The sequence below is a fragment of the Phyllobates terribilis genome, unplaced genomic scaffold, assembly GCF_046119375.1.
Source record: "Phyllobates terribilis strain yellow unplaced genomic scaffold, ASM4611937v1 Scaffold_1__5_contigs__length_1240528914, whole genome shotgun sequence".
NCBI classification, from domain to species: Eukaryota; Metazoa; Chordata; class Amphibia; order Anura; family Dendrobatidae; genus Phyllobates; species Phyllobates terribilis.
The window spans coordinates 65,903,835-65,929,359 of record NW_027362761.1 but is presented as its reverse complement, the minus strand read 5'-3'; the positions used below and the strand labels follow the sequence as shown (position 1 = coordinate 65,929,359).

The 25,525-nt window shown below is 43.8% G+C and overlaps 1 protein-coding gene across 1 annotated transcript in view; it reads right to left on the bottom strand.

Annotated features, from left to right (window-relative positions):
• The window catches only part of INIP (INTS3 and NABP interacting protein), a 52,686-nt gene extending 37,467 nt beyond the window's left edge, over positions 1 to 15,219 (bottom strand). Inside the window, exon 1 of the mRNA XM_073651953.1 lies at positions 14,958 to 15,219. Coding sequence (XP_073508054.1) covers positions 14,958 to 14,982 — 25 coding nt within the window. The 5' untranslated portion in view covers positions 14,983 to 15,219. The remainder of the gene's footprint in view (positions 1 to 14,957) is intronic.
• Between the last annotated feature and the right edge of the window lie 10,306 nt (positions 15,220 to 25,525).

Below are 25,525 nucleotides of genomic sequence, written 5' to 3'. Positions count from 1 at the left end.
ACCAGAGAGAGGAGGGGTGCCTGCCCTGCACAGGATCCGATTCCTGGGCCCCGAGCAGGAGAAAGTGAAAGTACTACTGCTCATCTCTGTCACAGGAAGGTAACTAATGCTAATATTGTAGGTAATTATTATGTGCTCTCTGTACAATGTGTGAACTATATGTGCAATGTACTATTTGCTGTCTGTAGCTGTCATCTGTCTATCACACTCTATCTATCCCTCCATGTATTCATCTATCTATCCATCTATCCCTCCATCTCTCCGTTCATCTATCCCTCTATCTATCCATCCTTTCATCTATCCCTCCAGCTACCCATCCATATGTCTATCATCTATCTATCCATATATTTATCCATCCCTGTATCTATCTCTCCATCCCTCTATTTACCTATCTATCTATTCCTCCATCTATCCCACTATCTATCTATCTATCTATCTATCCCTCTATGACTTTATATATCTATCCATCCATCCATTTATCCATATCTGTCTATCCATATCTTATCTGTACCAAAAAGAATGAAGCTCTGACTGAGGTAGCAGTTAGGATGAGTGGCCTACAGGAGGACTGCCAGGCGCAAGAGGACTTGGGTACTGACAGTGCTACTGCTGCCATATCTTCATCCTCATCAGATGAGGAGTTTGACTTTGAAAAGTATTTGGATGACACGGAGCAAGCAAAGCGTTGCCGCAAGGAAAAAGATTTCACTCCGTCTCCTATAGCAAGCAGATTGACCATATTTCAGCAAAATGTTTCACTTGCTCTCAAAGAAATAGAAAAATTCAACCGTTTATCAAAACGGATTGTGCATGAGGCAATTCCTTTATACCCAGAAATTGTTAGAGATGTTGCCCATGTGGTTACGGCTTTGCCTCCAACCCAAGTTAGTGTAGAGAGGTTGTTCTCTAGCCTTAAAATTATTAGGTCAGATTTGAGGTCCTCTATGAAGGAGGAGCTGATGGAGGCGATACTATTTCCCAGAACAAATTCATAGACTGCACAAATGTTATTTAGTATGTTTTTGTTGAAAACAGTTTTTTGACACTTATATATATATATATATATATATATATATATACACACATACACACATACATACATACATACACACACACACACACACACACACACACACACACTACAGACCAAAAGTTTGGACACACCTTCTCATTTAAAGACTTTTCTGTATTTTCATGACTTTGAAAATTGCACATTCACACTGAAGGCATCAACACTATGAATTAACACATGTGGAATTATATACTTAACAAAAAAGTGTGAAACAACTGAAAATATGTCTTATATTCTAGGTTCTTCAAAGTAGCCACCTTTTGCTTTGATGATTGCTTTGCACACTCTTGGTATTCTCTTGATGAGCTTCAAGAGGTAGTCACCGGAAATGGTCTTCCAACAATCTTGAAGGAGTTCCCAGAGATGCTTAGCACTTGTTGGCCCTTCTGCCTTCACTTTGCGGTGCAGCTCACCCCAAACCAGCTCGATTGGGTCCAGGTCTTGTGACTGTGGAGGCCAGGTCATCTGGCGTAGCACCCCATCACTCTCCTTCTTGGTCAAATAGCCCTTACACAGCCTGGAGGTGTGTTTGGGATCATTGTCCTGTTGAAAAATAAATGATGGTCCAACTAAACGCAAACCGGATGGAATAGCATGCCGCTGCAAGATGCTGTGTTAGCCATGCTGGTTCAGTATGCCTTCAATTTTGAATAAATCCCCAATAGTGTCACCAGCAAAGCACCATCACACCTCCTCCTCCATGCTTCACGGTGGGAACCAGGCATGTAGAGTCCATCCGTTCACCTTTTCTGCGTCGCACAAAGACACGGTGGTTGGAACCAAAGATCTCAAATTTGGACTCATCAGACCAAAGCACAGATTTCCACTGGTCTAATGTCCATTCCTTGTGTTCTTTAGCCCAAACAAGTCTTTCTGCTTGTTGCCTGTCCTTAGCAGTGGTTTCCTAGCAGCTATTTTACCATGAAGGCCTGCTGCACAAAGTCTCCTCTTAACAGTTGTTGTAGAGATGTGTCTGCTGCTAGAACTCTGTGTGGCATTGACCTGGTCTCTAATCTGAGCTGCTGTTAACCTGCGATTTCTGAGGCTGGTGACTCGGATAAACTTATCCTTAGACGTAGAGGTGACTCTTGGTCTTCCTTTCCTGGGGCGGTCCTCATGTGAGCCAGTTTCTTTGTAGCGCTTGATGGTTTTTGCAACTGCACTTGGGGACACATTCAAAGTTTTCCCAATTTTTCAGACTGACTGACCTTCATTTCTTAAAGTAATGATGGCCACTCATTTTTCTTTACTTAGAATTTGTATTATGGCAAGAAAAAAGCAGCTAACAGTCTATTCAGTAGGACTATCAGCTGTGTATCCACCTGACTTCTGCACAACACAACTGATGGTCCCAACCCCATTTATAAGGCAAGAAATCCCACTTATTAAACCTGACAGGGCACACCTGTGAAGTGAAAACCATTTCCGGTGACTACCTCTTGAAGCTCATCAAGAGAATGCCAAGAGTGTGCAAAGCAGTCATCAAAGCAAAAGGTGGCTACTTTGAACAATCTAGAATATAAGACATATTTTCAGTTGTTTTACACTTTTTTGTTAAGTATATAATTCCACGTGTGTTAATTCATAGTTTTGATGCCTTCAGTGTGACTGTACAATTTTCATAGTCAAGAAAATACAGAAAAATCTTTAAATGAGAAGGTGTGTCCAAACTTTTGGTCTGTACTGTATATGACAGGTAAAGTAACTGACTCGCTGATTTCATCATTAAAGGGTTATTCCCATTTCAGCTTTTCATTGCGAAGATGGAAATATTCCATCCTGAAGGTCAAACTATGGAAACCACCGAGACCAGCTAAGCTTCGCTGTGTCCATAACTCTAGAAAGGAATGGGAGTTATGTAAACTGTGTAGCATGGCTGCTTTCAGCTCCTTCTATAGCACCAACTCTACAGGCGAGGGAAAAGATGGAGGATTCATATCTCATTCATTCATGTCAGTCATGGAAGGCCAAGATGAGAATAGTCGTTTCACCTGGTTTCAAGACAATTTTTACACTTTTGTTTCCTACACAAAACCTTAAAAAGGGCTGTCCACTACCAAGAAAACCCCTTCTCATTCTGAATGTTTGCCCCCATTAAAAAAAACACTTCTATTCGCCTTCGATGCCGTTCCAGCGGTGTCAGCACTCATGTTCCCATGATTTACATGAGGTTGTTGCGTCACGTGAGCCCTGCGCCCAATCAGGGCTGGCGTCACTGCCCCGCCTTCTGACGTATAAGTAATTAAGAGGAAGTGAGCGGCCTCTTGAGTATAGGTGTTTTTATTTTAATGGTGGGTAAACATTTAGATCGAGAAGGGGATGTCCTAACATTGGACAACCCCTTTAAAAAGGTTTTCTGACCGTAAAGAGCCGCCTGTCAATCAAAGTGTCAGTGTGTGCTTACAGCCGTCGCTCACTATATAGCGTACAGCACATTGAGCAGTGATGGCCCTATGCTTGAAAGCCGGTGGCTCCCGGCAGGAAATATAGGTTAATTTTCTCCCAGTAGCTGCACTTACAGTAAGGAGGCCTGGCAGTAATGTAACACTATTTACCTGTAGATTAACCCAATATCTGCAAGTGACAAGTTCCTTTTAAGATAATCCATGCCTAAAAAAATAATTTATTTCACTGTTGGACAACCCCCGAAAGCAGACACCCAACATATGCCATCCAGCACTTTAATCTTAAAGGGGTTGTCCGGTCTAAATTGATAAGTCTGCAGTCACTTTGTGTGACTGCAGACTTATGAATCCCCCCAACACACACATCTTTACCCGTACATGAAGACTGTTTTAATCAACCATCATGTGCCTTTAACAGCTGCAGGTATTAACCAGTCAAATCCCACTGTCAATCACTGACAGTGGGATTTAATTAAACCCTTTAGGACCTTTGACGTACCTATACGTCATGGTTGGGTAGGGGTTCCTGACCTTTGACAATGAGGTACGTCATGGTGATCGTGCGTGGCACAGGAGCGGAGCCCACCCGATTGCTGCCAGGAGCTTGGCTTAAGTGATAGCTGGGCCCCGGCTGTCACAGCCAGGAGCAGTACCCACACCGCCCAAGATGTTTAACCCCTTAAATGCCACGATTGCTATTGAAGGCAGCATTTAGGGGGATATGAGAGGCAGGGGGCTCCCTCTCTCTTCATGTCGGCGCCATCGTCATTACGAGGGCCCAATCGTTGTTATAGCAACCCGAGGGCATCATGGAAACCTCCGGGTCTGCCAGCTATGGGAGCCTGTTCAGACCATGCCACGAGCATGGTCTAAAAGGCATTCTGTCAGTGTAATACGACTGTGGCATTTAGAAGACAGTGAGAGGGAGAGGGGTCGTCCACTCACCTCTCCGACACCCTTGAGTTGTCTTGGCAGCCGGAGGTCACATGATGACCTCTGGGTCTGTCAGCTACAGTGGCCTGTTAGGTTCAGCTAGAGGCTGAGTCTAACAGGCGATCTGCCAAGTAAAAAACTGACAAGTCTCATGCAATGCAATACATGTCTATTGCAATTTATGAGACCAGTGATCAGAAAAATAAAAACTGAAGTCATATACAGGGACTAAGTAAAAAAGTAAAAATAGGTTTTAAAACTAGATAAAAAAAAAAAAAAAAAATGAAAAAAATATTAAAACCAATAAATACATATATTTATATAACAAAAAAAGTACACATATTTGGTATCGCCACGTCCGAAAAAACCCGACCTATAAAACTGTCACACTAGTTAACCCCTTCTGTGCATACCGTAAAAAAAAGGAGTAAAAAAGGTTGCTTTTTCATCATACCATCGAACAAAAAGTAGAATAAAATGTCATTAAAATGTCAAATGGAAATAAAAATGGTATCGCTGAAAACATCATCTTGCCCCACAAAAACCAAGCCACCATAGAGCCCCGTCAGTGGAAACATAAAAAGCTATAGCTCTCAGAATACAGTGATGCAAAAAAAAATTTCTCTCTAAAAATAGATTTCATTGTTCAAAAGCAGCAAAATAAAAAATATATAAATGCGGTATCGCTGCAAAATGTTATGTGCCCGAAAATGGTACCAATAAAAATGTCAGCTCGCCCGCAAAAAACAAGCCTTCACATGACTGTCAGCAGAAATATAGAAAAATTACAGCTCTAAAATATAACGATGCAAAAACTTTCTGCGCACCGAAATCCATATGCCCCCCTCCCTTCTGAGCCCCAGTGTGCCTAAACAGAAGTTAGCATCCACTGGTTTGGCATTTCTGTAGCGATAGAGCCCGCCTAATTTATGGGTCCATGTCTCCAGAAGCACGAGCTGGGCACAATGTATGGGTAGTACAACGTACTGGGCACTACAATAGCAGATTTGCAATTTTCACTTCGCAACATCCACTGCTGCTTGATTCTAGAAAACAACCATGAAGTCAAAATCGTCGCTACACCTGTAGATAAATTCCCAGAGAGGTGTAATTTCCAAAATGGGGTCACTTGGGGTGGGTGGAATCTGCTGTTTTGGCACTTAGAGGCTCTGCATATGGAGTCTGCAAACTATTCTACGATAATTTGTTCTCCGAGAGTCAAATAGCGCTCCGTCCCTCCTGAGTCTCATCGTTTGACAAATTTTGTTGCAATTTTTACCCATTTATTTGTGTGAAAATGTAAAATCTGGGGCTAAAAATCGAATTATTTTTTTCTTCACTGCCCAATGGTATAAAATTCTGAGAGTCACATGTGGTGTCACTATGATCACTGCACACTTCATTAATTCATTGAGAAGTGTAGTTCATAAAATTATGTCACTTATGGGAGTTTCTGCTGTCCTGGCACCTCAGGGGCTCTGCCAATGTGACATGGTACCCTTAAACCATTACAGCAAAATCTCAACTCCAATATGATGCTTCTTCCCTTCTGAGCTTTACACTGTCCCTCAAAAGTCAACCACACATGGGGTATTGACACACTCAGGAAACATTGCATGGCCCACTTTCCATTATCCCTTTTGAAAATTGAAGACGTTTTGACAAAGCAAGATTTTAGTGGAAATACTGGTAATTTTCCATTGACTCAGCCAATGTTATACAATTCTGTGAATCGCCTGATGGTTAAAAATGCTCACTACACCACTAGATGAATTCTTTATTAAGTATAGTTTCCAAAATGGGGTCACTTGTGGGGGGTTTCTGCTGTTTTGGCATGTCAAGGGTTCTTCAAATGTGACATGACATCTATGCCAGCCAAAATTGGGGCTCCTTCCCTTCCTAACCCTGCCTTGCTCCCAAACAGTAGTTTTTCACCACATACAGGGTATCGGGTGTATTCATGAGAAATTGCACAAGTTGTATGGACCATTTTCTCCTGTTACCCTTGTGAAAATGAAAAATTTGGGGCTGAAGCAACATGTTTGCAGGCAATTTTTTTTTAATATTTTCACAGCTCAACGCTATAAAACTCTTTGAAGCACCTGTGGGTACAATGTGCTCACCACACCTCTAGATAAGTTCCTTGAGGGGTCTAGTTTTCAAAAGGAGGTCACTTGTGGAGGGGTTTCCACTGTTTAGTCATATCAGGGGCTCTCCAAACGTGACATGGTGTCCGCTATCGATTCCAGCCAATTTTGCGCTCCAAAAGTGAAATGGTGCTCCATACCTTCCGAGCCCTGCCATGCACCTAAGCAGTAGTTTTCCACCACATATGGGGTATCGGCGTGCTCAAAAGAAATTGCACACAAACTGTATGATCCATTTTCTACTGTTACCCTTATGAAAAAGAAAAATGTGGGGCCAAAGTAAGATTTTCTGGAAAAAAAATGTGATTTTATTTTCACAGCTCAAAGTTATAAAATTCTGTGAAGCACCACACATCTAGATACATTCCTGACAAGAGAACCTCTTTCCACATGCTAGCTGTGTCCCCAACGTGGCATGTGGAAGAAGGTGCTCTGGTCAGATGAGACCAAAGTTGAGCTTTTTTGGATAAATGCAAAACTCAACATTTGGCGGAAAACTAACACTGCACATCACCCTGAAAACACCATCCTTACCGTCAAACGTTTTCCCCCTTATTTGATGCGTTTTTGGTGCAGATATGTAGCAGAGTTTTTAACGCTTTTTTAATAGTACAAAAAAAGCTTTCATTCTGCGATTAAAAATGCAAGAGATTTTTTTTTCCATGAGGTTTTTTTTCTTCAGAAGAAGCCTACAGAGAAAAAATGCACCATAGCCGCAGAGTTCAGCAGCGTCTTCAGACCACACAGGGCGGAGATTTCATGGAATAACATCCACTTTGCTTGGACATTTAGGCCACGTTCACATGTAGCATAAATGCTGCGTATTTCTGAAGCTTTTTTGCACAAAAATTCTGCTGTTCAAGCAAGGTGGATGTGATTTCATGAAAACAGCGCCTGGTGTGCTTCCAAGGACGCTGCTTAACTGTGCAGTTTTGGTGCTTTTTTTCCTCTGGAGACTTCTAATTGGAGCCTAAAAAACACATGTAAACAACTGCGGAATCAAAGCTTTTCTGTACAATAAAAAAACTCATTAAAAACGCGGCACAACATCTGCACCAGAAACACATCAAATAAGGGGGAGAAAATTCTTATTGTGTAGTTTGGTGCGGACATCTGCAGAAAATAAAAAACACAGTATTTCTGCAACGTGTGAACAAGCCGTACAGACACAAAAAAGCCGGATGTCATATAGTGAAGCTACATAAAGACGAGAAAGTTCTGGCGGCTCCGACTGTGAATGAGGGAACAAAAAATAAATCCACAGGTTCCAACTAGAGATGAGCAGGACGCACAGATGATGTCGCGCTGCAGTTCCCATGCCGGGAACGCCGGAAGGGTAGAGATTCGAGGGCCATCAAGCTCCCAGGTAGTAATGACCTGGACGTTGGACCAGAGACCCGTGAATCCATCCGCTCATCTCTAGTCCCAACTGTCCCTGTATTTGGGTCTACGCCCTGCAGTCTCCGGCATCTGCTGAATTTCCCTCACTGCAACTGGCCCTCTGACATCTCCTCCTGCCAGGGGAGAAAGAAATAGTAAGTGGGCGTGGTTTGGGGTGTGGCCAAAATTTGCCGAGGCACCACATTATCTGTTACTCTTTCGGTTCTTCAAAAGTTGGGAGTACATTAAACTTTGTGGGTGCAATGTGAAAAAATGTGGAAAAGTTCACGGGGTATGAATACTTTTTAAAGGCACGTTATGTGTGTGTGACATATACACATATATATTATATATATATATATATATATATATATATATATATATATATATATATATATATATATATATATATATATATATATATATATATATATATATATATACATATACACGCACACACTGCTCAAACAAATATAGGGAACACTTAAACAACAGAATATAACTCCAAGTAAATCAAACTGTCCACTTAGGAAGCAACACTGATTGACAATCAATTTAACATGCTGTTGTGCAAATGAAATAGACAATAGATGGAAATTATTGGCAATTATCAAGACACACTCAGTAAAGGAGTGGTTGTGCAGGTGGGGACCACAGACCACATCTCAGTATCAATGCTTTCTGGCTGATGTTTTGGTCACTTTTGAATGTGCTTTCACACTCTTGGTAGCATGAGACGGACCCTACAACCCACAGAAGTTGCTCAGGTAGTGCAGCTCATCCAGGATGGCACATCAATGCGAGCTGTAGCAAGTACGTTTGCTGCGTCTGTCAGCGTAGTGTTCAGAGGCGGGAGGCGCTACCTGGAGACAGGCCAGTACACTAGGAGATGTGGAGGGGGCTGTAGGAGGACAACAACCCAGCAGCAAGACCGCTACCTCCGCCTTTGTGCAAGGAGGAACAGGAAGAGCATTGCCAGTGCCCTGCAAAATGACCTCCAGCAGGCCACAAATGTGAATGTGTCTGCACAAACGGTTAGAAACCGACTCCATGAGGGTGGTATGAGGGCACGACATCCACAGATGGGGGTTGTGCTCACAGCCCAGCACTGTGCAGGACGCTTGGCATTTGCCACAGAACACCAGGATTGGCATAGTCGCCACTGGCGCCCTGTGCTCTTCAGAGATGAAAGAAGGTTCACACTGAGCACATGTGACAGAGTCTGGAGACGCCGTGGAGAGCGATCTACCTGCAACATCCTTCAGCATGACCGGTTTCGCAGTGGGTCAGTAATGGTGTACCCTCCATGTGCTTGCCAGAGGTAGCCTGACTGTCATTAGGTACCGAGATGAGATCCTCAGACCACTTGTGAGACCATATGCTGGTGCGGTTGGCCCTGGGTTCATCCTAATGCAGGATAATGCCAGACCTCATGTGACTGGAGTGTGTCAGCAGTTCCTGCAAGATGAAGGCATTGAAGCTATGGACTGGCCCACCTGTTCCCCAGACCTGAATCCGATTGAGCACATCTGGGACATCATGTCTCGATCCATCCATCAACGTCACGTTGCATCACAGACTGTCCAGGAGTTGTCGGATGCTTTAGTCCAGGTCTGGGAGGAGATCCCACAGGAGACCATCCGCAATCTCATCAGGAGCATGCCCAGGCGTTGTAGGGAGGTCATACAGGCACGTGGAGGCCACACACAATACGGAGCCTCATTTTGACTTGTTTTAAGGACATTACATCAAAGTTGGATCAGTCTGTAGTGTGTTTTTCCACTTTAATTTTGGGGGTGACTCCAAATCCAGGCCTCCATTGGTTAATAAATTTGATTTCCATTGATGATTTTTGTGTGATTTTGTTGTCAGCACATTCACCTTTGTACAGAACAAAGTATTCAATGAGAATATTTCATTCATTCAGATCTAGGATGTGTTATTTGAGTGTTCCCTTTATTTTTTTTACCTTATTACTTTATTCTACTCTGTGTGCTGCCTCCATTTTTGCATGGATATACATATACATATGTATGTATGTATGTATGTATGTATGTATGCGTGTATGTGTATGCGTGTGTATATATGTGTGCATGTATAAAAATGCAGAGATCTCGATCTGCGCATGCTCCGGCAGCCATTTTACCGAAGCACTGCGCCATGTATGGGATAGGGAACCTTTCCTCCACTCACCATAGGCTCCTGAGGAAGGGGCCGCAGCCGCTGATCTCCGGTATGTGTGACCTGCCCTCCGCCACTGCTGCCCCCTAGGTGAAAAGGATTATAAGGCGCACCATTTTATTTAAAAAAAATCAATTTTTTTCCTATTTTTGCATCCAATTTGGGGTGTGTCTTATAATCCTCAAAATACGGTATGTGTGTGTGTGTGTGTGTGTGTGTGTGTGTGTGTGTGTGTGTGTGTGTGTGTGTGTGTGTTATGTACATGTACAAGTGCTTCTCACTAAATTAGAATATCAAAAAGTTTATTTATTTTAGTTCTTCAATACAAAAAGTGAAACTCATTATATAGAGTCATTACAAACAGAGTGATCTATTTCAAGTGTTTATTTCTGTTAATGTTGATGATTATGGCTTACAGCCAATGAAAACACAAAAGTCATTATCTCAGTAAATTAGAATACTTAATAAAAACAGCTTGAAAAATGTTTTTTAACCCCTTTACCCCTAAGGGTGATTCGCACGTTAATGACCGGGCCAATTTTTACAAATCTGACCACTGTCACTTTATGAGGTAATTACTCTGGAACGCTTCAACGGATCCCCCTGATTCTGAGATTGTTTTTTCGTGACATATTGTACTTCATGATAGTGGTAAAATTTCTGCGATATCAGTTGCGTTTATTTATGAAAAAAATCTGAAATTTGGCAAAAGTTTGGAAAATTTCGCAATTTTCAAACTTTGAATTTTCATGCCCTTAAATCAGAGAGATATGTCACACAAAATAGTTAATAAATAACATTTCCCACATGTCTACTGTACATCAGCACAATTTTGGAACCAAATTTATTTATTTTTTTTATTTTATTAGGGAGCTATAAGGGTTAAAAGTTGACCAGCAATTTCTCATTTTTACAAAACCAATTTTTTTTTTTTTTTTTTTTTTTTAGGGACCACATCACATTTGAAGTAACTTTGAGGGGCCTTTATGAGAGAAAATACCCAAAAGTGACACCATTCGAAAAACCGCCCCCCTGGGAGGTGCTCAAAACCACATTCAAGAAGTTTATTAACCCTTCACTGGCTTCACAGGAATTTTTGCAAAGTGGAAGAAAAAAAATGAACATTTAACTTTTTTCACAAAAATGTTACTTTAGACCCCAATTTTTTTATCTTTGCAAGGGTAAGAGGAAAAAATAGACCCCAAAATTTGTTGTGCAATTTATCCTGAGAACGCCAATACCCCATACGTGGGAGAAACCACTGTTTAAGCGCACGGCAGGTTTCAGAAGGGAAGGAGCGCCATTTGACTTTTTGAATGTAAAATTTGATTGAATAATTAGTGGACGCCATGTTGCGCTTGGAGAGCCCCTGATGTGCCTTAACAGTGGAAACCCCCAAGTGACCCTATTTTGGAAACTAGACCCCTCAGGGAACTTATCTAGATGTGTGGTGAGCACCTTGAACCCCCAGGTGCTTCACAGAAGTTTATAACATGGATCCGTGAAAATAAAAATATATCAAACTTTTCCCACAAAAATGAGGTTTTAGCCCCAAATTTTTTATTTTCACAAGAGGAGAAAATGGAACCCAAAAACCTTTGTGCAATTTCTCCTGAGTACGCCGATACCCCATATGTGGAGAAAATACAGTGTTTCGGGGCACGACAGGGTTCAGGAGTGAAGGAGCACTGTGTGACTTTTTGAACGCAAAATAGGCTGGAATTGAGAGCGGACGCCTTGTCACATTTGGAAAGCCCCTGATGCGCCGCCTAAACAGTGGAAACCCCCCACAAGTAACCCCATTTTGGAAACTAGACACCAAGGATTTTATCAAGGGGTATAATGAACATTTTGAACCCAGAGATACGACACAGAAATTGATAACATTAGGTCATCATATTGAATAAGTTGTCATTAGTCTGGAGCGGCAAGTGCTCGCTACTGGAGTTTGCATCGGGTACTCGGGTATGCACCATGTATCGTGGGTGCTCGAGTGACATGCTCGAGTCCCCGTCCGCACGTTTCACTGTTATTAGACACCCCAAAAAAAACATGCGGGGATCGCTTGTGCATGGCAGGCAATTCCCGCCAGGTTTTTTTGGCCGCGAAGCATGAGGCGGAGAATCGAGCATGTCACTCGAACACCCACGATACTCCGCGTGTGGTAAAATTGATAAGGCAGCTTTATTCTTCGGGTCAGTACGATTACAGCGGTACCACATTTCTATAGTTTTATGTTTTGGCGCTTTTACACAATTAAAACAATTTTATAGAAAAAAAAAATAATATTTTTGGCATCGCTTTATTCTGAGAACTATAACTTTTTTTCGGCTGATGGAGTTGTATGGCGGCTTGTTTTTTTGCGGGACAAGATGACGTTTTCAGCGGTACCATTTTTATTTACATTTGTCTTTTTGATCGCGTTTTATTCCATTTTTTGTTTGGCGATATGATGATAGAGCATAGTTTTATGACTTTTTTTTTTTTTTTTTTTTTTTTTACCATGTTCACTAAAGGGGTGAACTAGCGGGACAGCTTTACAGGTCATGTCGTTCCGGACGCGGCGATACCAAATATGGGTACTTTCATTGTTTTTTCATTTTTCTTTTTGATGGGTACAATATATTTTATTTTTTGGGGATTATTTTTTTCACTTTTTTACAATTTTTTTTTTCCACTTTGATTCTTTTTTAACTTTTACACATAGTCCCACTCTGGGACTTTCACTTTTTACATTATGATCTCCTGTATAGCACAGGAATGCAGCAGCATCCCTGTGCTATACAGGCTGTCAGAGCTGCAGAGGGAGAAGATACTTTAATTATGCGCAGTGCACGATCACAGTATCTTCCTGGTGTAAGGTGACTGGGATGTCATGACGACATCCGGGTCACATGACAACCATGGGACCCGGTCACAGACACCGAGGGACGTCGGAGAGGAGGCGAGTACCAGCACTTACGTCCTCTTGCCACCGCTCCCAGCACATAGCACCGGATGTCAGTTGTGACAATCAGTTGACACCCGGCGGCGATTCCGCCCGCACAGCCTGTATGCGGGTGGAATTGCCGATGCGTACCAACACGTATCTGGCCCATAAGGCCCAGGGTGCAGATACGTATTAGTTTGTATCATGTCGGAAAGGGGATCAATTCCGAAATGTATGTTCAGTAAATGCACTCAATACTTGGTCGGGGCTCCTTTTGCATCAATTACTGCATCAATGCGGCGTGGCATGGAGGCGATCAGCCTGTGGCACTGCTGAGGTGTTATGGAAGCCCAGGTTGCTTTGATAGCAGCCTTCAGCTCGTCTGCATTGTTGGGTCTGGTGTCTCTCATCTTCCTCTTGGCAATACCCCATAGATTCTCTATGGGGTTAAGGTCATGTGAGTTTGCTGCCAATCAAGCACAGTGATACTGTTGTGTGTAAACCAGGTATTGGTACTTTTGGCAGGGTGGACAGGTGCAAAGTCCTGCTGGAGAATGACATTTCCATCTCCAACAAGCTTGTCGGCAGAGGGAAGCATGAAGTGCTCTAAAATTTCCTGGTAGACGACTGCGCTGACTTTGGTCTTGATAAAACACAGTGGACCTACACCAGCAGATGACATGGCTCCCCAAACCATCACGGATTGTGGAAACTTCACACTAGACCTCCAGCAGCTTGGATTGTGTGCCTCTCCACTCTTTCTCCAGACTCTGGGACCTTGATTTCTAAATTAAATGCTAAATTTACTTTCATCTGAAAACAACACCTTGGACCACTGAGCAACAGTCCAGGTCTTTTTCTCCTTGGCTCAGGTAAGACGCTTCTGGTGTTGTCTGTTTGTCAGGAGTGGCTTGACACAAGGAATGCGATACTTGTAGCCCATGTCCAGGATACGTCTGTGTGTGGTGGCTCTTGAAGCAATGACTCCAGCAGCAGTCCACTCCTTGTGAATCTCCCCCAAAGTTTTGAATGGCCCTTTCTTAATCCTTTCAAGTCTGCGATTATCCCAGTTGCTTGTGCACCTTTTCCTACCACACTTTTTCCTTCCACTCAACTTTCCATTAATATGCTTGGATACAGCACTCTGTGAACAGCCAGCTTCTTTAGCAATGATCTTTTGTGGCTTACCCTCCTTGTGAAGTGTGTCAATGACTGCCTTCTGGACATCTGTCAAGTCAGCAGTCTTCCCCATGATTGTGGAGCCTACTGAAACAGACTAAGGGACCTTTTTAAACACTTAGGAAGCCTTTTCAGGTGTTTGTTAATTATTTTAATTTACTGAGATAATGACTTGTGTTTTCATTGGCTGTAAGCCATAATCATCAACATTAACAAAAATACACACATGAAATAGATCACTCTGTGTGTAATGACTCTTTACAATATATGCGTTTCGCTTTTTGGATTGAAGAACTGAAACTAACTTTTTGATGATATTCTAATTGTCTGAGAAGCACCTGTATGTATATTGGGGTCAACTTGGTCCTGTCGTTTTGATAAAAAAAAAGGCTTCTTGCAGTGAGGATGGCGCTGCTGGCAGCAGTGTGAACAGGTCATGTCACCTAAATGTATTAGTAATACTAATAGCTGGCTCATCACATGGTGGGGGCTGTGAGGCTGCAGTGTCCCGTGCACCTCACACATCTATGCTATCGGCAGCCATCGCCCCCTGCAGAGGTAATATAGCCGCACATACACATTAGCAGGGGGAGGCGCAGCGTAGTGTCCTGGTGATAGGGCAGGTCCCTTTAATAAATGCCCTCAGATTCCAGTCAGGTCCTAGGTCCGGGCCTGCTGTACACACGTTATCCACTGCCTGACCCATGCCATATCGCTGTGTGTATCCCTACCTGCTGCCGGTGGCTGTGCCGCCATCTTGCCAGACGCTGGTAGGAAGAGTAGACGTGTACGTCGTCACTAAGCAACCAGAAGACGCAGCGGCGGCCGCCATGTGTAGTCCGTGCCCTCTTATTTGAAAATTGCAGTAAGACAAAACCACAAGAGGGCTAATATATATCCGCCTTGAAAACCCTCCTACATTGTAATACATTTGGCTGCATGCAATTCGCGTCGTAGCAGTATCTTTCCCAAAACAAAGATGGCGGCCTCTGTATCAGTGCGTTACGTCACCTCCTACCATAGAGTACCAGGATGTGGGGTGTAGAGGAATATACGATGTGACTGGTGAATTTTGAACTCTATGACCGCTCCTATAAATACACATTTCATGGAAAGTCAGAGACAGAATGACTAGCTGGGCTGCAGAGGAAACAGGTGTATTGTGTGCAGGAGCTAGACATGAGAAGATGGGCTGCACTAGAAGTACAGAGGGCACACGATGAACACGGGGCCATTAACCCCTTAGGGACCAGGGAATTGTGGGTTTCTGCTTTTGGTATTTTTTCCTCCCTTTGTTCCAGGAGCTATAACTTTTTTAGCATAGCCAAACGAGGGCTTGTGTTTTTCGGGAACAGATGTACGTTTTAATGACATAATCAACTTAAATGTCCTAAAAACATACCTCCCAACTTTTGAAGAATAAAAATTTTGGCCACACCCCAATCCACGCCCATTTACCATTATCTTTCTCCCCTGGCAGGAGGAGTTGTCAGAGGGGCGCTGGCAGTGAGGGGCATTCAGCAGACGGCCGAGACTGCAGGTTGTAGACCCAAATCCAGGACTGTCCATTGTATTCAGGACGATTGGGACTAGAGATGAGCGGATGGATTCACGGGTCTCTGTTCCAGCGTCCAGGTCAGTGCTGCGTGGAGGCTGGACAGGAGGTCGTGAATCTCACCTTCTGGCGTCCCCGGTGGCTTTTGATCACCGGGGCAGCGCGACATCATCTGTGCGTCCTGCTCATCTCTTGTTGGGACCTGTAGATTATTTTTTGTTCCTTCATTCACAGTCGGAGCCCCCAGAACTATCTCATCTTTATGTACCTTCACTACATGACATCTGGCTTTTTTGTGTCTGTAAGGCCATGTTCACACAGTGCAGAAATACTGTGTTTTCTGCAAGCGCCGGCTCGGGCGGCCATTTTCCTGTAGATCATGGCCTCAAGAAGATGGCCGCGGCCACTGGGAGCCGCACACGCTGCTCTGCTGGACGCCGCTCACAGCCCGGCACAGGCCCCAGCTCCTCAGCTTCACCGCCCGACACCAGCCACGGCCAACACAGGTTCAGGCCCTGGCTCCATACTGAAGGCATACTGAACCAGCATGGCTACCACAGCATCTTGTAGCGGCATGCTATTCCATCCGGTTTGCGTTTAGTTGGACCATCATTTATTTTTCAACAGGACAATGACCCCAAACACACCTCCAGGCTGTGTAAGGGCTATTTGACCAAGAAGGAGAGTGATGGGGTGCTATGCCAGATGACCTGGCCTCCACAGTCACCAGACCTGAACCCAATCGAGATGGTTTGGGGTGAGCTGGACCGCAGAGTGAAGGCAAAAGGGCCAACAAGTGCTAAGCATCTCTGGGAACTCCTTCAAGATTGTTGGAAGACCATTTCCGGTGGCTACCTCTTGAAGCTCATCAAGAGAATGCCAAGAGTGTGCAAAGCAGTCATCAAAGCAAAAGGTGGCTACTTTGAAGAACCTAGAATATAAGACATATTTTCAGTTGTTTCACACTTTTTTGTTAAGTATATAATTCCACATGTGTTAATTCATAGTTTTGATGCCTTCAGTGTGAATGTACAATTTTCATAGTCATGAAAATACCGAAAAATCTTTAAATGAGAAGGTGTGTCCAAACCTTTGGTCTGTACTGTTCACGTTTTGTTACACACATGTTTATTTCCTTTGTGTGTATTGGAAAAACACAAAAAAACTGAGAAAAAAGGCAAATTGGACACAATTTCACACAAAACCCCAAAAACTGGCCGGACAAAATTGTTGGCACCTTTCCAAAAATGTGAGTAAACAACTTTGTTTCAAGCATGTGATGCTCACCTGTGGCAAGTAATAGGTATGGGCAATATGAAAATCACACCTGCAACCAGATAAAAAAGGGGAGAAGTTGACTCAATCTTTGCATTGTGTGTCTGTGTGTGCTGCACTAACCATGGAGAACAAAAAGAGGAGAAGAGAACTGTTTGAGGACTTGAGAACCAAAATTGTTGAAAAATATCAACAATCTCAAGGTTACAAGTCCATCTCCATGGATCTTGATGTTCCTTTGTCCACGGTGTACAACATAATCAAGAAGTTTACAACCCATGGCACTGTAGCTAATCTCGCTGCACGTGAATGGCACAGAAAAAATGATGAAAGGTTGCAACGCAGGATAGTCCGGATGGTGGATAAACAGCCCCAATCAAGTTCCAAAGAAATTCAAGCTGTCCTGCAGGCTCAGGGTGCATCAGTGTCAGCACAAACTATATGTTGACATTTGAATGAAATGAAACGCTATGGCAGGAGACTCAGGAGGACTTCACTGCTGACACAGAGACATAAAAAAAGCTAGACTGCAATTTGCCAAAACGTACAGGAGTAAGCCAAAATCCTTCTGGGAAAGTGTCTTGTGGACAGATGAGACCAAAATAGAGCTTTTTGGTAAAGCACATCATTCTACTGTTTACCGAAAATGGAATGAGGCCTACAAACAATGTTACTTATTTGATGGCAGAAACTTCGGCAAGGTTTCAGCAACTCTTGGCAGCAAAAACGCTGCTGAAAAAAACTGCGTTTTTGCATGTGTTTTTTAAGCATTTTTTGTACAGCAATAAATGCTTTTTGGAGATAAATAAAGATATTTGATAAAAGTGAAAACGTGGGACATTGCTTTAACCCTTGGATTACCATCTGACTTGGGGTGAGTATATTAGGATAATTTAAATGATTAAAGAATGTATCTGTTTTATTTCAAATAAATTGCTTTATTCTCAGTGTGTGTGTTTATTTAACTCTTTACATACAGGTTTAGTAATGAGGGTGTGTGGCTGACACCTCTTCATTACTAAAGTTATGGCTTGGTTTCAGCGACACCTAATTCCATTACTCCTAATCCTATTACTCCTAATGCCGCACTTGTTTTGTCAGTACATGCGTATCCACCGCATGTATTGACATTTCAATCGGTCAAAATCTGCAATGGAGACTAGCTTCTCCGCTACAGAAATTGACATGCTGCGGGTAAGTTTATGAAATAAAATGAAGAATTAAAGTAAAAAATGGCGTGGTCTCCCCCGTCATTTTCATAACCAGCAGAGGGAAAGCCAACCACTGGGGGCTGATATTACTAGCCAGGGAAGGGGCCATTAGCCAGAAATGTTCCCTGGCTATTAATAACCGCCCACAGCTGTTTGCTTAGCCCTTACTGGCTAGATTACAGGGGGACCCCTAATTTTTTTTTTACATAGGGTCCCCCTATAAAATCTAACCAGCAAAGGCTAAACAGACAGCTGTAAGCTGATATTAATAGCCAAAGAAGGGGCCATGGATATTGGCCCCCTCCGAGGCTAATAATATCAGCCCTCAGCGGCCCCAGAAATGGCGCATCCTTAAGATGCACCAAATATGGTGCTAAGCCTCCGCTCTTCCCACTTGCCCTGGTGCGGTGGAAAGTGGGGTAATGGGTTGGGGTTCATGTCAGCCTTGTATTGGCAGCTGACATGAAGCCCAGGTTAGTAATGGAGAGGAGTCTATGAAACGCTCCCATTACTAACCCCATAGTAAAGGTTTGGAAATAAAGACACGGCAAGAATAAAGTCTTTTATTCTATGTAAAAATCCACACCGTTTTTTACATATTTATTTAAAAATAAAAAACACAGTTATACTCAGCTAAAGCCTAATCCGCTGAAGCCATTGTCACCTGTGAAAAAACAGAAAATAAAAAAACAACCATATCCCTCACCTGTCCACCGTGATGACATAATCCTAAGTTTCCTACGGCGATCGGATCATTTGTAGGACAGTCATATCAGCAGTCACTGATCTGACTGCTCTACAAGACAGCAGACTATACACTGACACAGGAGTGTAATCACTCCTGTGTCAGTGTATAGTGCTGAGCTGCCGGGAGTGAGGTCACCGAAGTTCAATCAGCTGATGATCCCCTGTGAGCTCACGGCACCACTGCTGGGTGAGAATTTTCTCACGCAGCGGTTGTGCCGTAAGTGAGGTCACCGGAGCTTCACCAGCTGATGAACTCCAGTGACCTCACTCCCGGCAGCTCAGCTCTACACACTGCAGGAGCGATGACGCTCCTGTCAGTGTATCGCCGGCTATTGAATAGAGAGGTCACATCTAACGATGTGGCTGTTCTATACATGAGATCGTCGTGGGACATGCAGGACTACAGTGGATAGGTGAGGATCATGGTGGTTTATTATTTTTTCTTTATTACAGGTAATATGGGCATCAGGGATTAGGCGTTAAGGTGAGTATATGGTGTTTTTCTTATTTTTTACAGGGGCGAGGGCATCTGGGCTAGGTGTAGGTGAGTATAATGTGTTTTTTATTTTTATTTCAATATTTATTCATTAATTTGAACTTTTTTTTTACTTTCAGCACAGGCGCCGTTGATGAGAGACTACTGCTCCCATCCAGCGGTACCTGCGCTCGCTATTTACAATGACAGCAGGTGGCGGCTGATGGGGTAGTAGTCTCATCAGCCGGCGCCTGTCACCCGTGGTAAGCTTTTTACCGTGGATGAGTCACAGCTGCGGGATCACACTGGCATCTGACCGTATGATCCCGCAGCGCTCTGACCCTTGGTAACGATGTTACCGCCGATCAGAGCCCGTGTTTCCCGTGCTGTCACACAGATGACAGCGTGGGAAACCAGTGATGTTTGGGTCTGACATTCATATGATTTGGGTCCTTGTTCGGGTTCAGGTACTGTTCTGGTACCTGAACTCGAACTTTTAATAAAGTGTTTGGCTGAACCCGCCGGACCCGAACAGTCAGGGGTTCGCCCATCACTAACTCCAACTTCTCCACCATGGCCAAGACCAAAGAGCTGTCTAAGGACACCAGGGACAAAATTGTAGACCTGCACAAGGCTGGGATGGGCTACAAAACAATAGACAAGCAGCTTGGTGAGAAGGCAGCAACTGTTGGCATAATTATTAGAAAATGAAAGAAACACAAGATGACTGTCAATCTTCCTCGGTTTGGGGCTCCATGCAAGATCTCGCCTTGTGGGGTAAGGATAATTCTGAGAAAGCTCAGGAATCAGCCCAGAACTACACGGGAGGACCTGATCAATTACCTGAAGAGAGCTGGGACCACAGTTTCAAACATTACCGTTAGTAAAAGAGATTGGTGATTTCCTGCACCAATAAAAACATTTAGTTTAAAAATCTTAAAAATGACAGAGGGAAAGGATGGTAATAGTTTGATGAACAAATGCAATGCTTTTCGGACGCAGTTCCAACGTCCTTTCTCAAAGCTGTTCTATTGCAAGTGAGCAAACATTATATACACACATGATTAACTGCACATGATGAAATTGAGGCATGTGATTCCTAACATGGAGATGTCAGGAGACGCTGGAACCGCGTCCGAAATGCGTTTTATTTGTTCGTCCAACTGTTACCATCCTTCCCTCTGTGGATTTGTCATTTTAAGATTTTTGAATAAACTAAACGTTTTTATTGGAGCTGGAAATCACCAATCTCTTCTATTGAATATTTCACGTCTGGGTCAGGATGTATCTCCGTGCTCCGATTCTTTTGAACTGCAAACAGGTGAGCTGGCATCTACTTCCAATACTATATTTACTGTTAGTAACACACATCATGGTTTAAAATCCTGCAGGGCGCACAAGGTCCCCCTGCTCATGCAGGCACATGTCCAGGCCCGATTGAAGTTCAACATTGACCATCTAGATGATCCAAAGGAGGCATGGGAGAAGGTCAAGTGGTCAGATGAGACCAAAATAGAACTTTTTGGTATCAACTCCACTCGCCGTGTTTGGAGAAAGAAGAAGGATGATTACAAGCCCAAGAACCCTGTCCCAACCGTGAAGTTTGGTGGGGGAAACATCATACTTTGGGGATGCTTTTCTGCAAAGGGGACACAATGACTGCACTGTATTGAAAGGAGGATGGATTGGATCATGTATTTCGAGATTTTGGCCAACAACCTCCTTCCCTCAGTAAGAGCATTGAAGATAGGTTGTGGCTGGGTCATCCAGCATGACAATGACCCGAAACACACAGCCAGGGCAACTAAGAAGTGGCTCCGAAAGAAGCATTTCCAGGTCCTGGAGTGGCCTAGCCAGTCTCCGGACCTGAACTCAATAGAAAATCTTTGAAGGGAAACTCAATGTTGCCCAGCAACAGCCCCAAAACCTAAAAGATCTGGAGAAGATCTGTATGGAGGAGTGGGCCAAAATCCCTGCTGCAGTATGTGCAAACTTGGTCAACCACAGGAAACGTCTGACCTCTGTAATTGCAAACAAAGGTTTCTGTACCAAATATTAAGTTGTTTTTTTATTGTATCAAATACTTATTTCATGCAATAAAATGCAAATTAATTATGTAATAATGATACAATGTGATTTTCTAGATTTTTTTTTTTAAGATTCTGTTTCTCACAGGTGAAGTGTACCTACGATAAAAATTACAGACCTCTCCATTCTTTGTAGGTGGGAAAACTTATTATACTTATTTTCCCCACTGTATGCCCCAATTGTTGGTGTACTTTGCAGCAAGATAAATTGCACTCTTTGCCATTGGCTTTGCTAGTTTGATCCAGCTGAGGGGACAAGAAGCTGATCAGTATGAAGAAGTGCCATGTGTAGCGCTCTAAGGGTTTGTGCACACGGTGTCTTTTTCAGGTGAATTTTGCCTGAAACAGCACTCAATATTAACAGTTAAATTAATGAAAATATGTATAGCAATCTCACAACTTGCCGTTCATTTGTTCCATCTATTTTAACTGAAGTTACCTAACCATTCTTCAGGCGGTTTACACTTGGAAACTGACACTATTTTATACGGCAAAGACAGGGCCAGAGTCAGCACCCGGGCAAGTCCCGGGGTCCTGGACCATCAGAGGGGCCCACTCGCTGTCGGGCCCCTCTGATGGTCCAGGGTCATGTCTGTGAAACACCAGCGGCACTGCACTGCCACATGCCTGAGGAGCTGCTGGACAGGACTCAGGCCGGGGGCAGGTGAGGGAGGCTTGCTGCTAGCTTCCCCAATCCTCATATTAAAAATATTTCTAATGTGTCTGTGTGTGCATGTATGATGTGAATGTCAGTGTGTATGACTGTGTATACACTGTATATATTTATGTCAGTCTTATATGTGTTTTTAAGAATTTGTATTCAAATATGTACGTATGTCGGTATGTGTACGTATTTGTGTATATGTTTGTGTATGTGCATGTCTGCGTATTGTATGTGTTCATATCTGTGTACTATCTGCGCGTGTGTGTGCTTGTCTGCGCACCGTGTGTGCATGCATGTCTGGGTACCGTGTGTGCAATCATGTCTGCGTACTGTGTGCATGTCTGCATGTGTGCGTGCATGTCTGCATACTGTGTGTGTGCATGTCTGCATACTGTGTGCAGGTGTGTGCATATCTGCATACCATGTGTGCATGTCTGCGTACTGTGAGTGTGTCTGCGTACCGTGTGTGTGTGCATGTCTGCGTACTGTGTGCATATCTGCGTACTGTGTGCATGTCTGCATGTGTGTTTGCATGTCTGCATACTGTGTGCGTGCACGTCGGCGTACCATGTGTGTGTGCATGTCATGACACAGCTGTCGGCTGACCAAGGACCAGGGGCTCCTACCATGTCCCTAACACTAGGGGGCGCCCTAGCTTGCCCTATTCCCCGGGATACCTCTTATGCTGAGGATGCCGGGGCCTCCACCCTTGCCCTAACTTCTGAGTTAGCCCTCCGTCTGTTCACTCCCCCCACCCAGAGAAGGGGGGCGCTACTGTGCATCGTAGTGCACCAACCCGACAAACAGGGCTACACAGGCAGGGGTTAACAGAAAACTCCAGGCACACAAAATATTCACTCACATATAACAGAGGAAGGCACCGGGGTGTGAAGGTAGGGGACGAACCAAAAATGGAGAAGGATAAGGAACTACCATGCGTACAAACCAGACAACAGTCACAAATAATTCCTCCAACTCTTCTTCTGATAAGAACTCCTCTCCCTCCGTTAGCCATGCAGCAAAAGCTAGCTCTGACAAGGATTAGTATCAGAGCCCAAATTATAAGGGGAAAAGGAGTGGCTAACCAAGCTCACCTGTGAGCACAGGAAATTCCAACATGGCCGCTTAACCCCTGTTCTGCCGGAAATAAACACATTTAAAATGACAGAGAGGTGCTTCTTCTTGAAGCTGGAGTAGGAGCCATACGACGCTGAGGTCTTTTGGCTCCAAACTGTCGTGGTAACCCCGTGACAGTACCCCCTCTTCTACGAGGGACCTCCGGAACCTCAGGACCAGGCCTATTGGGGTGAGCCACATGAAAAGCCCGGACCAGTCTGGCCGCGTGAACCTCAGATGCTGGTACCCACATCCTCTCCTCAGATCCATACCCCCTCCAATGTACCAGATACTGAAACGACCGACGAACAAGACGAGAATCCAAGATCTTAGAAATCTGAAACTCCAAATTACTGTTGAAAATGACAGGTGATAGAGGTAGAGGTGATGATAAAGAAGATGCAAAGTATTTTTTGAGGAGAGAACGATGAAAAACATTATGGATCCTATAGGTAGGTGGTAGAGCAAGGCAAAACGCTATGGGATTGACAATGGCTATGATTTTATAAGGACAGATAAACCAGTTTCCACGACGGAACTTTCAACTTAATGTTTCTAGAGGACAGCCACACCAAGTCACCCACACACAGGTCCGGACCCACCAAACGTCTCCAATCAGCCACACTCTTATATTTGGATCTCATCTTCCTTAAATTATTAGTAACCCCCTGCCAAATGGTAAAAATAGAAGATGAAAACCGTTCCTCCTCCGGTAATTCAGAAGGGCGATTACCAATAAAAGAACTAAACTGAGGATGGAACCCATATGCCCTGAAAAGCAGAGACTTACCAGTCGATTCCTGACAACGATTATTTACAGCAAATTCGGCTAATGGCAAATAAGTAACCCAGTCCTCCTGACTTTCAGATACAAAACACCTGAGATACATCTTCAGATTCTGGTTAACCCGCTCTGTCTGACCATTAGACTGCGGGTGAAACGCGGAAGAAAATGACAAATAGATCCCCAAAATGCCCTCCAAAACTTGGAGACAAACTGCCCCCCGCAATCAGAAACAATGTCGGTCGGGATCCCATGTAATCTAATTATCTCCCTGATGAAAACTTGCGCCAAGGATTTGGCATTCGGTAAAGCTGGTAATGCGACAAAATTAGACATTTTACTGAATCTATTAACCACTACAAGGATTACAGTATTCCCCGCCGACACGGGAAGATCCGTGATAAAATCGATCGATAAGTGAGTCCAAGGTTTACTGGGAATCTCCAAGGGACGGATGCGTATGAGGGGTTTTAGAACGCGCAAAGACACTTAAGGCAGCTACGTACTCTCGGACATCCTTATGAGCACCTGGCCACCAAAAACGCCGAGTAAGCAGATCCGCGGTGGCTTTATTACCAGGATGTCTGGCCAACACCGAATCATGATGTTTGCAGAGAACTCTAAGACGGAGATTTACAAGAACAAACAGTTTACCAAGTGGACAGGCAGAAGGGGCGTCCCCCAGAGCGTCAACAATCTCTCTTTCCAGATCGAAGCATATAGACGCCATAACCACCCCCTTTTGAAGAATAGGTACGAGTTCACACTTATCTCCTGCCCCAGGAAAGCAACGGGATAAGGCCTTAATGTTTTTGTTCCCCGGCCTATATGTGACAAAGAAGTTAAACCTGGTAAAGAACAATGCCCATCTAGCCTGACGAGGTGTTAGACGTTTCGCCGATTCCAACTATACCAGATTCTTATGATCCGTGACTACCATCAGATGGTGGACCGCCCCCTCCAAAAAATGACGCCACTCCTCAAAATCCCATTTGATAGCTAAGAGTTCCATTACCAATGTCATAATTTCTCTCGGCAGATGACAGTTTTTTAGAGAAATAAGCACATGGTTGCCAATTACCCCCTGCAACAACATAGCCCCCACTCCCACCTCAGACGCATCGACCTCAACGATAAAAGGCTCAGAGACGTCAGGCTATATAAGAATCGGCGCAGAAGAAAAACACTTTTTCAGCGTATCAAATGTCTCCCTGGCAGGACTGGACCACTTGGAGATGTCCGTCCCCTTCCTGGTCATATCTGTAAACGGTTTGGGTACTACCGAAAAATTCTTTATGAACTTGCGGTAGTAGTGGCGAAACCTAAAAACCTTTGTAACGCCTTCAAATTCTCCAGGCGATCCCAATCCAATACCGCCTGGACTT